Below are 16,752 nucleotides of genomic sequence, written 5' to 3' on the forward strand. Positions count from 1 at the left end.
TTCACTCGCACAAACAGCGGTTCTGAGCTCCGCCACCCCGCTGACTCGACGCCTCTCTGCTCCCGCTGCAGCTAGAAGCGCTCACCGCGGCTCAGTCAGGTTTAAACCAGTCCGTCCGTCCTAATCCGATCCCAACCGTTAAGGTATGTTAAAACCTACTTTCCTTTAATGAAACACTTCTGTACACTTCTGTAGCACAGATTACAGGAGGGTAATTTGATACCTTAATTAAGGCTTCAGTGAAATGAAACGTTACTTTCCAAGCAGACAGGAACAAAGGGGTGGAAAGGGATAGCTCAAGGAGAAATGTTTGGCTTCTTTTTGCATGTAAAAGTGCTTTACTTGAACCTACGTGCGGGTTTTTGTGCAGCCCACTCAAGGAAGTGTAAACCCAGTTTTCATTGTCAAAAGTACAACGCAGCTGCTGCCATATATGGCAATGGAAACCCTGGATGATGACTCAAAATCCAGTTTGGTTCACTTTAACTGCACACATTCCTAGTTAACTGTTTAGAGTGAGTCCAGGCCGCATGGATGAGCCAACAAATGCAAACAAGAAAGTGTATTTTATGCATAATATGGAAAAAGGTCATGGTAAATTAATTGAGCATCTTGTCAGCAGCTGTAGGCCTATATGCTCTATTTAAAGACATCAACGGTTGCCATAGCAACATACAACCCAATAGAGGGACCATTCACTAAGGAAGTTAGTCACAACATCCTGTATGTGGTTTTTTTTTGTTTCAGCAGCTGTGACTTGAGTGTGTTTGACAGTGTGGTTGTTGTGTAAGTCTATGAGGAAGAGATAAAGTGTGCATCAGTTCCACACTCAGCAGTCAGACAGAGATGAGATTAAGGGATGTCAGTCGATGCCCCCGACTGTGATAACCCCCACTTCAGATTTAGATATAAGCCTCAAACAACATGCAGGCTTTCTGTCCATGTGCGTGGTAGAGGGCAGGACAACTGAACTGCTGCGGCTGTTTGTATGTGAACATATTCTCTATATTTGGAACAAGGAAAAGAAAGGAAATATTGATTTTATTTTACTGGAAGGAATTATGTTAAATGGATTTCATGTTTCAATTGAGTTTCCAAGAGTTTTCTAAGGGGACATTTTTCATCTACGTCAGCTGCTAGAGCCAGAAAATCCAAATTTGTAAGGCCGTCTTCACTCGAAAAGACAACAGCATAGGTCATTAACTTTTAAACTGTTAACATATGTTTGCGACGTCTTCTGACAAACAGCCTCTGGTGGTTATGCAGTCATGTAATGACTGTCCTCCATGTACTCTCTCAGTAGCAAAAAAAGAGGTGGCGTGGCATTGTTAAACTACTGAAAAAAGTGTAATGGGCTCGGTTTGGTAGATGTTTTGGCAAGTTTGAATTAAAACTGGGTCTACATATGCTTTCTATAACCATAGTTTCAGCACTTAAATCACTGTATTTCATTGTAAAGCAGGTCCTTATTCTACTAAAGCAAAAGAAACACCGTAAGAAATCTGAAGTTCAATGTTTTCAGCAAAGATGGAACCTAATTGGAACCATGGCTTACTAAGAAGTTAGTGACTCTCACAATGTTTTTTTCTACAAATAATGAAGTAGATTTAGTTGCAGAAAATTAACCTGACCCTAACCTTCAGGCTGGCAGATCAAATGAGTCTTTCTTGGACAGTTACATGCATCGTTGGGTGGGGCATTCGCAAAAGGCCTCAAAAATGCCCCTGTTTAAGCCTTATTCTCCCATTTATGAGACAGGGTCTTTCAGTAATGCCTACAGAAACACATTGGAAGAGATGAAGTTAGCAACCATAACCATTAGACCATTAGTTGTTTTATAATTGTTATGTAGTATTTACAGACACCTACTGAGCCAGTTTTTCCAGATGAGGAAAAAAAAGGCCACACCCTACTGCCGTATAGTTGCTTTGCATTTTGGGCTTTATCTGCTGGCATTAATGCTAAATCACATGTTCAATGCATTCATTTATGTTTATAACTTATTGCATTGTAACTGTAAATCAAACAGGATGCTTTTTTATTCAACATGTGAGTTTTTATGCTCGATGTTATTCATTCAGCAACAGAACTTGAGACAGAGTACGTTGCAGTTATCTGCGTGTTCTCAGTTCTTCATTGTACCTGTTACAACCCTCTCATATCCTTTAATAACCATCCATATAACATTGTGGTTACGCACAAAGTCATAAACAGCCATTTCGATTGCTTTTGTCTCGCACTATGTAAACATATGACAGGGCAGCATAGTAGCTATTAAAGAGCTTTGAGTCTGTGCAGAGTGTTATCTGTCCTGAGCCAGCTGAGGGGCAGCTGCACAGCCCCCGAGAGGCCGAGAGCAGCATGCATGGAGAAAATGAATCATCAAGAATCCCCCTTCCTGAAGGAGGAATCTCTTGTCTGCAGGAAACTCAGGACAGGATCCCAGATAACAAGATTTCACAGATTAAACTATTAAAGGCTTGTTTTTGAAGTGGGACACCAGCAGACACATCACAAGGCCAAATGATCATATGAATCCACTTTTTCTACGTGCACAGGCTATCAAGTTTTCACATAGCCCCAAAGCGAAGGCAGAGACAAAAGAGGGGCTGGTGAAAAGTGGGGGAGGGGATCACATAACTGAGGCTGGAATGACAGACTCACTCCATGTTTGTTTTGGGCGAGGAGGGTACAAAGGGCCAGCAGTTAGGGGTACGAAACTCTGCGAATACCTCCGGGTCTGCAGAGATGCGGGGTGGCCTGCAGACACCATCTGCTTTTCCCAGCATGCCTGTGAAAAAGCAACCGATAATCATGTGACCTGTTCTATTTTAGCTCGTAGCTGTGTGTGTGTTGAGTCAAAGAAACTACCCCTCCATGAGTCACTCTAACCAAGCTCAGCTTTCAGAAACAGTTTGTTTTAGTCAGCTGTTGCACTTTATTCAAGAAAACTTTGCTCAAAAATATTCCTATTTGTACAAAACTGAAAGTCTAAATCTCACCGTTCTCCCTTTTTACACAGTTGATAATATATTTCTAAACCTGGCTTTGTTTTTTCAAAGTGTAAGGTGATTCAGATGCTGTGTATCCCCTCTACAGTTTTTCTTTATTAAGTCATAGACAGTACAAGTAGCTAACTTTGAGATAAAATAGCTTTGATGTGCAGACAGAGACACAGTATTTCTCTCCATCAGAGAGAGAGATCACAGTCAAAGGCAGTCGTATTTATTTAGTGCCACAGATACAAAGATCCTCAGAATAAGAAGTCACACTGATGTGATATTTTCAATGGGAGAAATGCTTCAGAGGAAAGGTATTCAGCTGCTTTTGGATGAAAAGAATTCTTGTAAAAGTCAACTTTTCAGGATTGGTTTCTTATAAAGCAGCTCTATTTTCAGGCAAACAGATAGCTACATGTGCAGCTTGTTTTTGAACATTTATCATGGGGATGAATCGGTTACACTCTGTTATGAAACTTTAGCTAGGAGCAGTGATGTAAAACTTTACTTCAAGTGAAGTCAATACAGACGTGACAGCGTTTCCTGTTGCTGTCATCGAGTGTATTTGCACAGTTTTAGACATTAATATGTCTTCTGTTACCTCACACTCAAATTAAACTTTCTCTGCTGTGCAATACGTCTCTGTGTTAACAAGGATCTCTGTGCTCAGCTCAGATCTGTGCATGCAAACTGTTTTTATATTGCTGGGTGTGTCAGTTTAAGTTAATGAATGACTGTATATCAACTCAAGCTGAAGCTACTGATTCATCCTCGATTGCTTTGGAACATAAAGTTACTGTATTCTCTCACTGCAGTAGTTTTAGTTGGATATTTAGGAAATGGCAGTTTGGAGGAGGTGGTATTCATTTTAGCATTTTAGACTCAAATCATCCGTGTTTTACTTACAGAGATGGAGACGTGTCACTTAATGTGATTATGGGATGCTGGTTATATTCACTTTCAGTTTCCATTATTATCTTTGACATTTGTCAAAGAAATAGTTCACTATCTTGGCAAATAAACTTAACTATTTTCTTACTTTTTTTCTGGCATAAGATGACAAAATCGATACTACCTCCTCAAGTTTAGAGCTGGCTGCAGGGGGTGGTTAGCCTAGTGGAGCACAAAGTCTGGAGGCAGAGGTTAACAGCTTGTCTGGCTGTGTCAGAAGACGAACAAAACGCCTATACAAGCAACTCTGAAGCAAAAGTGCTAATAGTACATTTTATCTTGTTGTATCGGTAACAGATGGTGGTCTTGTGCTTATAGTGAAGTTCCGTGTTACTTCTTGATGAAATGGCAGCTTCAATGTGACAATACTCTGAGAAGTCACAGCGCAGTTCTGTAAGGCTGTTAAGCAGCTCGCTCCTAGTAAAGGCTGATAGATTTACGTTTTTTAGACTGTACGGATGAAAACGATAGCTAAACTAGCTTGCCTTCAGATTTTATGCTAAGCTAGGCTAATAACTTCTTGGCTGCAGCTCGATACTTAAAATCTAAAGTTCTTATCTTACTCTGGAAAACAAATTTCTTTAAAGAAAGAAACTTTCTTTTTGGGTTGATATTGGCGACCTCTGTGGACAAAGTGGTCTTATCTTTTTGCTGATCTTGTCCAGTACATGTGTAAGAAGTGTTTTTTTAACAAAAAGATTCTGCTTTCTTTTAAAAGTCAAACGTGTCATACGCTGTGAGCCTCAGAGTGGAAAATATAGAAAAAAAAGCACAAAGTTAATCGCCTCATATGACACCTACACCCGGCAGTGGTTACAGGAATTAAAAATAACTGTATAATCCGTTTTGTCGCTGATGGTCTTGTTTGCTTAAGTAGCTCATAAAGAGGCATCAGTATTAATTTCAGTCCGTTTAATAACCAGCTAAAAACTCCTCACAGGAGCTTTATGTTTAAAAATCATCATTACATTTGTGACGTTGACATTTTGACATTTGTGTTGAGATAATGAATCAGCTCCTCGGTATCTCAGACGATATGCTTTAGCTTTAGGGCTGCTTCATTTTGACATTCCAATCCACTTTGTTTAATCACCAGACCAGAGAACAAACAGGAACTTTCACTGGGTGTTCTTTGATCAACATGGCTCGTTGAAAAAAATACCCACTGAGGCAACTGATCTAATATGCTTGGTCATGTCACCCGCGGATCATATGTTAGCAAGACGATCCACATCAAAAACTTTTGCTTAGTCACTGTGGTTATTGTAAAAATCTCTGCAGCATGTGACTCAATCTATCCTTAAAACACTTGATAACTGTGTGCCTATAATCAAAGTTTTCCACATTTGAACATTCCCATGTCCAAAAACAGAATCGATTTCTGACGGTATCTTTGTTTTCACGCACAACCATAGACTGTATAAAAAGATGAATGACATAACAGCTCCCTAAAAGTGAAGCCAAAACATTTCGAGCGCCCCCTGCTGACTGGCTGCAGTATAGGTCATAAAGCCTGCTTCCTCCATGTTAACGGATGGGACATGAGTCAAACGATAAATTCAAAATACACGCCAGATACATTTTTCTCAAACATGGTTTCTGTCATTATAGTTAGTTCTTATCAAGCTGATTTATGTCCAAGTGTTCATTTTTCAGACAAGTTTACTTTTAATTAGTTATTTGATGCTGTCAAAGGACGATTGACAGGTCTGTTGACAAATACAGCTCCTGCCGTTTTAACAGAGTAGAGGACGAACGGCAAGACGAAATGTAATTAAAACAATCACTACAGTCAATTAAGTTTTCATATCTGTGATCATGAACCTCAGACCAACACAAAGAAGCTGTTCTGCTATTAAACACGCCAGCGAGCAAGATCTTTCCTGTTTTTTCGTTAAGTGTGTGTTTTGATTAGCGAAAGTGGCTCCGGCGGTGCCACTCGCCAATCTCTACTGTGCAGCTCTGGGTCCAAATGATGTCACCATCGCAAGATGGCAGCGCCTATCATTTTGGCTTCAATTCTGTACAATGGGAACAGATGGAGAAGCATCATCTATATAGTCGTTGCGCACAAATTAAAGATTAAACATTGCTAATACGTGCAAAAGGATTGGGAGGTTGACTTAAAAATCCTGTGTGGCCACAGACGCTGCTGTTTTGCTGTCTGACTTTTATGGCATTCAAACTTCTCCAGGCTGGAAACTCCAGCAGGCAACTTCAGAGCCACAGTAGGAAAATTAAAGCTTCCCACATATTTGAAGCAATATTGACCTCAGTGGAATTACGCTGCAGCCCTGCTTTCTCTTTTTCCGGCCAAACATGGAAGCAGACCATATAATGTCATGGTAGTTCAGACGGTGCATGACCTGGTATGACTCCAGAGTACCAAGCTGTTTTGGCTACATTTTTCTGTTTTGACTGTGTTCATTTCATACAGTCAGCTTTCTGCTGAAGTTATAAACAGTTTAGGGCTCTATAGTTACACCACACAGACACCTAGAAGTGTTGTTTGCTTTCCTTTCAATGTAAAAAATCCATCCCAATAATTCACCTTAAAGAGGTCAGCCACATGTGCAGACAAATGTCCCATTCAGAAATCTGGGAAGTTCACTGAAAATGGCCGTTGCCAAAATTACCCCCCTTCTTTTCCATGCTGAAACATTCCATAGCTACAAAATACTGTGCGCCCGGCTGTTACATAAGAGGAGAGCTGAAATTGGGAAACAAGAACCCCACATTTGTTGGCCTGGTTACATGAATTCTGAGCCACTTCCCTCTCTCAGGGTCAGGAGCGGATTCCTGCCATGTTTGTGGGCAGGCGGCTGCCCAGAAGAATGGTCGATTCTAGCTCCAATGTGGACGGTTAGTCATGCAAATTGAGAGGCAGCTGGTCCAAGCAGCATTCCTGTGGAAAAATGGACTCTTTTAAACTACGTGACCTCCAGTTTTACATTTTTTCTAAATATCTAAACCTGACCATTAGAAACAGCACTGCATAGTTAGGAATGTTGATGGTTTGAATGTGTTATAAACATATTATTATGTAATTAATGACAAAATAAAAAACTAAATGCACCATTGAAAGGTCCCAGAAGCCCCTTTTAGAGAGGTGAGGCTCTAATTTGAGAACAGTGCTTCACTTCACTTCATTATTTACACTCTGCTGTGTTTGCTGTGGGAGCAATTAATGCAGAGTCAGTGTGCTCAATAGATCTGTTCACTAGGTCTAACAGTTTCAGAGGTTTGTTAACAAATAAAGTTATGTTTGACATTTAATTCCAACTGTAAATCTGTGGAATAACGTGAAAAGGACTTGAGAGCATGTCACCCTTGTGGGCACAAGCTAACCAAGTGCTCTATAAGAAGAAGACAGAACCCTTAATTTATGACTCAAGTTGTAATATGCAGCTCTGGAAGAAATTAAAACACCACTCCAAATGTTCCTTAAATCAGCATCTCCCTCTACATGTCATGGCCAGCCCAATCCAGATCTGAACCCCATTGAAAACCTCCTGAATGAGATCAAGAGGAAGATGGATGGTCACAAGCCATTCTCTACCAATTGAATTAAGGTCTGAGTTAAAACATTAGTGTTCTGTTGTTTAAACATGAACATGAACTTGTTTTCTTTGCATTATTCGAGATCTGAAAAACACATTTTTTGCACCTTTTAGTTATTTTAACCAGTCGTCATTTTCTGCAAATAAAAGACTTGTAATGATATAATAATTTAGCTGTGCAAATATGGAGAAACATACATTTTAATACTCCTCTTGCAGCAGTTGAACCCTACAGTGTTTATTCAGACCATAGCAGTTTTCTTATTCTCTGAACCTGTGTATTCCATCAGAACAGCTGAATGTCTCGTTGTTAAGTCCGCTCTAAAACAGCTTCCAGACTCTCGTAAAAACAATTAGAACAGGATGCTCAACTCCCATCTTAAAAATCTTAAACATCCGCACACACTGCTGGGAGGCCAGCTGGGTGTAATCCAATGCAGCACAGACACCTACTTGAAACTCTTGATTGGGCGCCACATGTCTTTATGCTCACAGATACGGCTCAAGGGTATGGTATGTGTGTGCATGAATGTTTGGATGTGAGTGTTTGTGAATTTGCTGGTGATTAGACCAATGTCAGGCAGCTGAGGTGTCCGTTAGGGCAGTGCAATACAATGCTATGGTTTGTAAGGCCGAGGCGATTTGTAGTGTGGTGTAGATTTTGCTGTATCTGTCACTTTAAAGGGGCAGTCCACCAATTACACAAGAACTACTCAGGCTGTGAAAACAGTTTGTCATCTGTCGTTCTGATAGTGTTTGAGTAGCCTGAGTATCTCGGATCAGAGTTGGACTACAAATTCTTAACAGAAAGGCTGTGTTACAAAATGATCATATGAAAGACGCTATCATGGTGCATTATGGGAAGTGTAGGATTCTTCAAGACAACTTTACAAGTCAACTCTAAAGTCTGAGTCAATAGTGTCAGAACATCCAAACAAGGCTAGTTATTTTATCGATAGATTTAGTTAAAACTACTTTACTATACCACTATACTACTGTTTAATGGGTAAATGAAAACAAAGAAGAGAGGAAGAGAGAAACACTTCTAGTTCCTACCAGTCTTTTCATATAAACGTTGTATTTTTGCCATCACTGGCAGTTATGACAACGTCTGAGTCATTACTGCCAGGACTTCCTTTTCCTGCTCAAAAGGGGAAACACCCTGAGCACAGGGCATCAGTGACTCACCCTGCTGTGCATTAATATCTAACTTTAACCCTAAACTTTATCTTTGTATCCATGGTAACAACTCAGCCTTAAGGGGAGTGGCTCTATGGATTTGAGAACGAATGACTCAGAAATAGAGAATCCCAGCCACCCTTCGCAAAGCTCTATGACTCTTATCTCTATTTGACCAGAATTCAGTCCGGAGTGTAAAACCACATCTTGTTGCAACAGAAAAATCTATTGCTTGTCAAGTCGAAAAGCTCTAAATATCAGGGTTTTATTTTCCTGCAGGCAGGATGGCAGCACAGCATCCAGAGTTCGAGCGGGCCGGACAGAATCCAGGCCTCCAGATATGGAGGGTGGAGAACTTCAACCTGGTGCCTGTCCCAGAGAAACTGTACGGGGGATTTTACACCGGAGACGCCTACCTCATCCTGAACACCATCAAGCAGCGCTCCGGGAACCTGCAGTTCGACCTCCACTTCTGGCTGGGTGAGTGCAGCGTGTCTGTTATTACAGAGAAATAAGTAGAGGTAAAATGAATGTCTGCTTTATAATGACATTTCTTTGAAAGCACTTAATAGCAAAGTGCAAATGTCTTCTAAAACAGCAAAAACACAGAAAGCATCTTAGTTATTGCGCAAGATTGATAGGTATAAAGTTTGCAGGCACCATGTTTTAAGAATATTTAAAAAAAAATTCTACTTCAAAGCATCACATTCAACTAAATTCATGCAGCAATAAGAGACAGATTTCAGGGCCCAGTTTTACCATTTTGATTTGATTTGACGTGCAGAGCAGATGATGATCCTTGTCGGTGCTCCTAGAAAGTAATTGCTGTTAACAATTTGCCGTGACATTAAATCTGAGAGGAGGAGGAGAAAAAACAATGTTAACAAAAAGCACATAATTTTCTGCTGTGTTTACTTCACTGCTGCATCTCATCCTGCATTTCATGTACAGCCGGTAAAAACTACTTTAAAAGTGCACTTTAAAGCATGGACATATATGCAAACAGGGTTACTATATAAAAACATCTAAACTGATAATATGCTGAGAACATCAAATCTAAATCTGTCTGATAAAACTGCAGCGCTGCAGAAAAAAAAGGATTTACAGTAATTCCTTTTTACCACTATTTTTAGTATTGTAGAACCATGGTTTTCAACTGATGGGTCAGGACCCAAAAGTGGATCGCGGAGCTGTTTTCAGTGGGTTGCGGAAGTGTGCTTTAAAAAAAAAGGTGTGAAAAAAAGTCTATGCTGCGCTTTTATTTTGAAGGACATGCGTTTTCCATGATGTGCAATGCAGTAGTAGTTTGGTTTATTCACACTATATTTACATTCTTGATGAGCCCTACAGTAGTTGCATTTATTATGCAACTTTTTGAGTTTATTCTGTTAAAAAAAGGCTGTTGAATGATTTGTAGAGGGTATATTTTCCTCTTAAGCACCTGCTGATCATTTTGGTTGACTATTATACTGCTGAGTTCTGTGAAGCTGGCATACTGTGATATTCCATCTCAGGTCCAAACGGCACCTTATTTCATTAAATAAATTTGAATGGTTGTAAAATTTCTGAAATTTGGCTCGCGATTTGTTTTTAGGGGGTGATGGTGGGTCCTGAGGCTGGACCAGTTGAGAACCACTGGTGTAGAACACACTGACTGTAGCTAGTTTTAAAATAAACATCCTACATTTTTATGACATGTCGAGTTTTGATATAATTGATACAGATTAAGTGGTTTGAATACCACTGCAATAAGAAATAAGAAAAACCACCTTGTCTTGAGCGTTTAAGATGATTTCTACTTTAAGATGTAGGATAATTACATCCCATTGATCGTACATGGTTTTACTGGACAGGGATGTAGATGTAGATATGTTTTAACAAATGATGGGGTATTTGACTTCTGGCTGGGTCATTTTTTAGGATTTAGCTTAAAACAAACAGTCTTCTGTTTGTTTTAATTGATTACTTATGCATTTATTCAGCTGGATCAATCAGGGTACCATCATTTATCAGTAAACCGGATCTGATGTAACCCTCCCACGCAGTGCTGGACAGCTCCCTGGGTCAGGAAGTTAAATAATGTTGCATGTCATAGTGCCGGGACAGACCCCCTGCTGCGTCCGCATATTGATCCCACCGCTCACTGTGTCAGCTGTGGGTGAATCTCTCAAACACATAATGCGACTCTCTGGTAGATGTACAGTATGACTGCTGACAATAAATAGGGACCAGGATTAACATGGAGCACGTCTGTGGTTCTTTTCTTGTAGGAGATTTGTGCAGCCAGGATGAGAGCGGCTCGGCAGCCATCTTTACAGTCCAAATGGACGATTTCCTGGGGGGAAAACCCATCCAGTACCGCGAGGTGCAGGGGCACGAGTCCAAAACTTTTTTGGGGTACTTCAAGTCAGGAATCAAATACATGGTAAGATATTATGTTTTATATATATAAGGGTTTTGCATTTTTTTTGCTGCAACTAAAACCTGGTATCATGTATAAGTAATGATAATTAGGGCGTGTAAATACTGGAAGTTTCTTCACATTTTTGAGGATATATTTAATCGCATTTTTAAACAATGTAATTATTTAAATTATTTTGTATCCATGAAATGGAAGCCAACTTATTTATAATTTTGCAAAGCAAGTATCTAAATTTGCAACATATGTTTCATATGTTGTTAAATGTACAGCTTAATAAACAAAAATAAAACTAAAAATATATTCTCAAATCATAAAACATAACTTTAATTTTGTCATAGACAGGATGTTTCATTAAGATAATGAAACATCCTGTCTCTTCTGTAACTTGTAGTAATATATATCAAGTAATTTATCTGTTTTTAATTTTCAATTATTAAGTCAGAAAGACTTTTTTTAAGGCAGGTACTTCATTTAAAATGCGACTCTTACCTTCCAGAAAGGGGGCGTTGCATCTGGGTTCAAGCACGTCGTCACCAATGAGGTGGTTATGCAGCGGGTGCTCCAGGTCAAAGGTCGTCGTGCTGTCCGGGCAACAGAGGTGGCAGTCAGCTGGGACAGCTTCAACCAGGGAGACTGCTTCATCCTGGACCTGGGAGAGGTGAGTCAGACTGAGCAGAAAAAGCTAATTAATATATACGGTTAACAGTTGTTTAGCTATCAGACACTACGAGGAGAATGTGAAAAGTGGTCTTGATGAAGAAAACACAAAATGTAACAGGAAAGATTTGAATCACCTGCTTTGCAATCTGCTCTTTTCTTGCTGTACAGGAGATTTATCAGTGGTGTGGCTCCCAGAGCAACCGCTTTGAGAAGCTGAAGGCTACCCAGGTCGCCAAGGGTATCCGTGACAACGAGCGCAGCGGGAGGGCCCGGGTGTACGTCTGTGAGGAGGGTGTGGAGAGAGAGAAGATGTTGGAGGTGAGATCAGTGAATTTATGAGAAAAAATAAAGCCCTTAACCGACTCTTGTGTTAAAATCACTGCTTCTCTTCTCAGGTTTTAGGTCCTAAACCGGATCTGCCTGCCGGAGCCGCTGATGACATCAAGGCTGATGCTTCAAACAGGAAGAGGGCCAAACTCTACAAGGTGAGAGAAGTGGGAACACCTCAGGCTCACACTTTTTCCCTTTCATACCACTTATAATAAATATCACTGCAGTTAGAATATAATAATGAAGATTAATTAATCAATTCAATTCAGAGATAGAGTATACATTAAGAAACTGTGATGTGCAAACTATTTTTATGTGGGAGGATAATTAAAATGTTAAACAGTATGTACAGTTGTAGTTAAGCTGAAAAAAAAAATCTGTGAGACAAGTAAATGTGTAAATCTGATTTTGTAAGTATTTCTCGAAGCACAAAAAAACGCCACTTATTGTTACTTATTTAGAGGGACTCTGGTGCATCATCAGCAGCTTCTCTGCACTTCCCCCTCAGTGCTTCTCTTTACATTTTGCAATTACTGGATTAGTGACTGATTTCATGCCAGCAGATATTTCAAAAATACCAGGAGGAGGAAGTTAATGCTTAACTTTCTGCATCTCTGAGATTTTTAATTCTTTTAAGTGACATGTCATGCATCTAATCATACTCTACCTTCCCATGCCCACCTCCTGCAGGTGTCCAATGCCAGTGGGAGCATGACCATCGCGCTGGTTGCAGCAGAAAACCCGTTTGCTCAAAGCGCCCTGGAGTCTGGAGACTGCTTCATTCTGGACCACGGCAGTGATGGCAAGATCTTCATTTGGAAAGGTCAGTGCAGGGTGCTTATTATCATACTGTATGTTACATCCATACACAGACTAAAGCATGAAAACAGTGCACTGTGGTTTTTTATGAGGGGCTATGTCTACTTCTTGGCTGGGTGCAGTGACTTCCTGGAGTCTTGTCGCCTGTCTGAGTTTGCTTGGCAACTTGTTAACCTGTTACATTTTTTTTTTTGAAAGGATTATACAAAGAAGATATCATGTGTTACTAAGAGACCTGTAAATGTGTTGGTAGGAAGGTTTTTTTTTTTACATTTAGAAAGAGGCAGGCTAGCTGTTTCCCCCTGACTCCAGTATTTATTCTAAGCTAAGCTAACCTTGAAGAATGGGATATGGTTGCTTTTTGACATAATATGGGGCACACCCACTGTTAGAATGCAACTCAGAAACAACATTTCTTAGCAGTTTCAAAATTATGACTGCTTTGTATGTATACATACTTGTTAATATGTATTCTCATTCAGCTATCTTTTCTACTACTTACAGGCAAAGACGCCAACATGGACGAACGTAAGGCAGCAATGAAAGCAGGAGATGAGTTCATCAAGAAGATGGGTTACCCCAAACACACTCAGATCGAGATCCTGCCTGAGATGGGCGAGACGCCGCTCTTCAAACAGTTCTTCAAAAACTGGCGGGACAAAGATCAGACAGAGGGCCTGGGCGTGGCCTACATCGCTAACAGCATTGCCAAGATCGAGAAAGTGCCTTTCGACGCCGCCAGCCTGCACGACTCTGCCGCCATGGCTGCTCAGCACGGCATGGTGGATGACGGAACTGGGGAGAAACAGGTGAGAGGGTGATGTTTATTAAACCTTGTACTATCTCAAAGACCTGGGGGAACCACTTATAAAGGAAAAGCTAAGATCTCTGCTGATTATGATTAATTACATATTTTAGATATCATGTAAGGAAATAATGTTACATCTTTTTCATATGTAGTAAATGTAAAAGAGCCAACAGTATTCTCAAAAGCCAATTATCTCATTGGATCTCTTTCTTTCTTTGTTCTTCACAGATCTGGCGTATTGAGGCGTCCGAAAAGGTGGCGGTGGATCCCTCTACATACGGACAGTTCTACGGAGGAGACAGTTACATCATCCTTTACAACTACCGCCACGGAGGACGTCAGGGACACATCATCTACATGTGGTAAGAATACGAGTGACCAACAGTCTGATGGCACATAAAGCTGAATCAGGCAAGGTGTTGCTGTAAAAAATGTGCCCTGCCTGAATCACTGAGTTGACTGTCATCTACTTAGAAGTGCAAAATGCAAACTGTATGAACCAGGTCAACCACTGATTTTACCTTTGAAACCTGCTTTTGAATATGAGATCTAGGATTAAGCTGTCCCCTCACAGCTAGAAGGTTCCTGGTTTGAATCCCTGTTTGGACATAGTGGGCCTTTCTGTGTGCATGTTCGTCCTGTGCATGCATGTACTCCGGCATCATCCCACAGTCCAAAGTGGTGACTTTAAAATTACCCGTAGCTGTGAATGTGAGCGTGAATGGTTGTCTGTCTCTATGTGTCAGCCCTGTGATTGATGACTGGCGATCTGGGTGTACCCCACCTCTCGCCCAGTGACAGCTGGGATAGGCTCCAGCCTGTAGCGTCTATACATGGGACGCCTGCTCTACCCACTGAGCTAAACCAGCGCCCTCAAAGCTTTTAATATGTTGTAATGATAAAGTATGTGTTTGATATATAAGGTCCCATGTGGCACTAGTAGCACTATAGAGCAGTTTTTTATGAGTCTGTCCTAGATTTCTTTATAGTGTCCACAACGATTGATGAACGATTGAAGCACTTGCATATAGGTGACAAAATAGACATTTCACTGATGTGCATGTGTCTGCAGTGCAAAAGGGCAGGATGTAGGAAGAGGCTTAACACATTTTCAGTTCGCCGATTTTCAACCTCAGTCCTATCATGCCATTATGGTAGGAAAAATTGCAATTTCACACATTATCCGCTTCTCCAATGAGTTCTGGAAAACCTCTACCTGACTACGTATAAACACCAGGGAGCTCGCTAAACTACACTTCCTCAATCTAGGACACCCGCCTCCGATGTCATGTCTCGTTCAAAATCGTCAGGTGCAGACAATCCAACGGTATATTCTCATCGTATTTCGGATTCTGTACCGCTCTGAGCCATTGCCTTTAGCGATCAATGTCAGGAAAACAGTATTATTTGACTCCAGCGTTTCTCGCTGGGCTGTTGCTTTCAGAGGGAGGGGCGCAATGCACACTGGGCGTTGTAGGAATGTAGAATGGGCGAAACCACAAGCTGTTTGTACAACTCTCTCCACAATATGGCGGCAATTTCAAATATTTTTGCATCTATCGATTACAGAGAACACCAGCTTTGACTGACAGTGGCTTTTTCCAGGTGCAAAGTGCTCCTTCAAGCGGTAAACAATGCATGAAGTGCAATGTGAAATACATTCCTTCAAGTGCTGAAATATACATAGACTTTAATGCACAAGTGTCCAATCCACAAAAGTGATAAAATATGCACTTTCTTATGCTCTTTTGATATATCAGCCTTTATTTTACCTTAAAAAAAGGAAAGAGGAGAAATCCTAATTCCCAATAGTGTTAAGTAATAAAAACAAACAACAGAGACGAGGAAAGAAGCCAAGTTAGGAAATAAAACACAAATAGAATCAAGAAATTACCAGTATTGGGAATAAGAGCGAGAGGAAGACATGGTGTTCTTTGTTAAAGCCATTTGATCAAATTAAGCAACCTTATGAACTGGTTTAGCACTGCCATGTGTTATGATTAGAAGTTTACCAGGATTGTAGCACATAAGTCCATGATTTATTTTGGTTTAAGCTCTGGTTTTGGTGGGATATGGAGTTGTTTTTTTATGAGCAGATACTCAGTTCAGAGCAGTAATAATACGATCAATTTGTTCCCCAGGCAGGGAATGGACTCCAGTCAGGATGAGATCGGGGCCTCTGCGATCCTCGGCGCCCAGCTGGATGACGAGCTCGGCGGTGGTCCTGTGCAGGTAAAAGACATCTGTGGGCTTCTTGTTTCATAGGTTCATATTCATCTGATCATTCATGTTGTTAAAGTCTGTGTCCTCCTCTGGCTTACTCAACGCTATCACCTCCTTCCTGACCTTTAAATCCTTTGACCCTGTCTCTTCTCCTTAATGGTTTCCCTGCTGTTGCTTCTGTCCTCCTTGACCTGTCTCTTCAGGTTGTTGGTGCTCCTATAACCACTCAGGTATTTTCCATCCCTTCCCTGCTCCTCAACCCCCTAAACATGACTCACATGATTTTGTTAAAGGGCCAGTGACAAAACATACAAAGAGAGATAAATATCTTGATTTTGATAGGATGTTATCATCACTTTTTAGTCTTAATGAATGTGATAATTAGTTAAATTAAATTTACAGTGAAAGCATCTCAGCCAAACACAAACAGGACATTCCTGTGGCTGCTAATGGGAGGATCCCTCCTACTCTGTCGCCAGCTTTGTCTGCTCCACAAACAACAGCCCTGTTTCCAAAATCTGCTCCTTGTCACTTGTAATTAAGGTTAGAGTTAGAAATAACAGTTGAGATCATAACCAGATTAGTCTGTACACTTTGAGTTATTCAGAGTGAGTCCTTGCTCTGTACTCATGTGAGTCATTTATTTGTGTGTTCTGTGTTTGCATTTCACTGACCGTGTGTGTATTCACTCTACATGTACACCCTTCATGTTCATGTTGTGTCTGTGCTGTGGCACAACACTGTGTCTGTGATAAGCACGAAGGTATTTTGCATAAAAGATACTCACTTGATTTGACTGTT

At 40.6% G+C, this 16,752-nt stretch overlaps 1 protein-coding gene across 2 annotated transcripts in view; it reads left to right on the forward strand.

Moving 5' to 3' along the window:
- gsna (gelsolin a) overlaps positions 1–16,752 on the forward strand; it is a 22,602-nt gene continuing 5,850 nt past the window's right edge. Inside the window, exons 1-11 of one of the 2 annotated variants that reach the window (XM_069677354.1) lie at positions 1–143; positions 8,969–9,169; positions 10,960–11,114; positions 11,608–11,769; positions 11,940–12,089; positions 12,167–12,256; positions 12,792–12,924; positions 13,425–13,729; positions 13,957–14,090; positions 15,870–15,960; positions 16,155–16,181. In XM_069677354.1, coding sequence (XP_069533455.1) covers positions 8,974–9,169; positions 10,960–11,114; positions 11,608–11,769; positions 11,940–12,089; positions 12,167–12,256; positions 12,792–12,924; positions 13,425–13,729; positions 13,957–14,090; positions 15,870–15,960; positions 16,155–16,181 — 1,443 coding nt within the window. In that variant the 5' untranslated portion in view covers positions 1–143; positions 8,969–8,973. The remainder of the gene's footprint in view (positions 144–8,968; positions 9,170–10,959; positions 11,115–11,607; positions 11,770–11,939; positions 12,090–12,166; positions 12,257–12,791; positions 12,925–13,424; positions 13,730–13,956; positions 14,091–15,869; positions 15,961–16,154; positions 16,182–16,752) is intronic. The other variant, XM_069677355.1, reaches the window with a different exon arrangement.

The sequence above is a fragment of the Semicossyphus pulcher genome, unplaced genomic scaffold (assembly GCF_022749685.1).
Source record: "Semicossyphus pulcher isolate SPU_LCO1_2020_fin unplaced genomic scaffold, fSemPul1.0.p SCAF_28, whole genome shotgun sequence".
Classification (NCBI taxonomy): domain Eukaryota; kingdom Metazoa; phylum Chordata; class Actinopteri; order Labriformes; family Labridae; genus Semicossyphus; species Semicossyphus pulcher.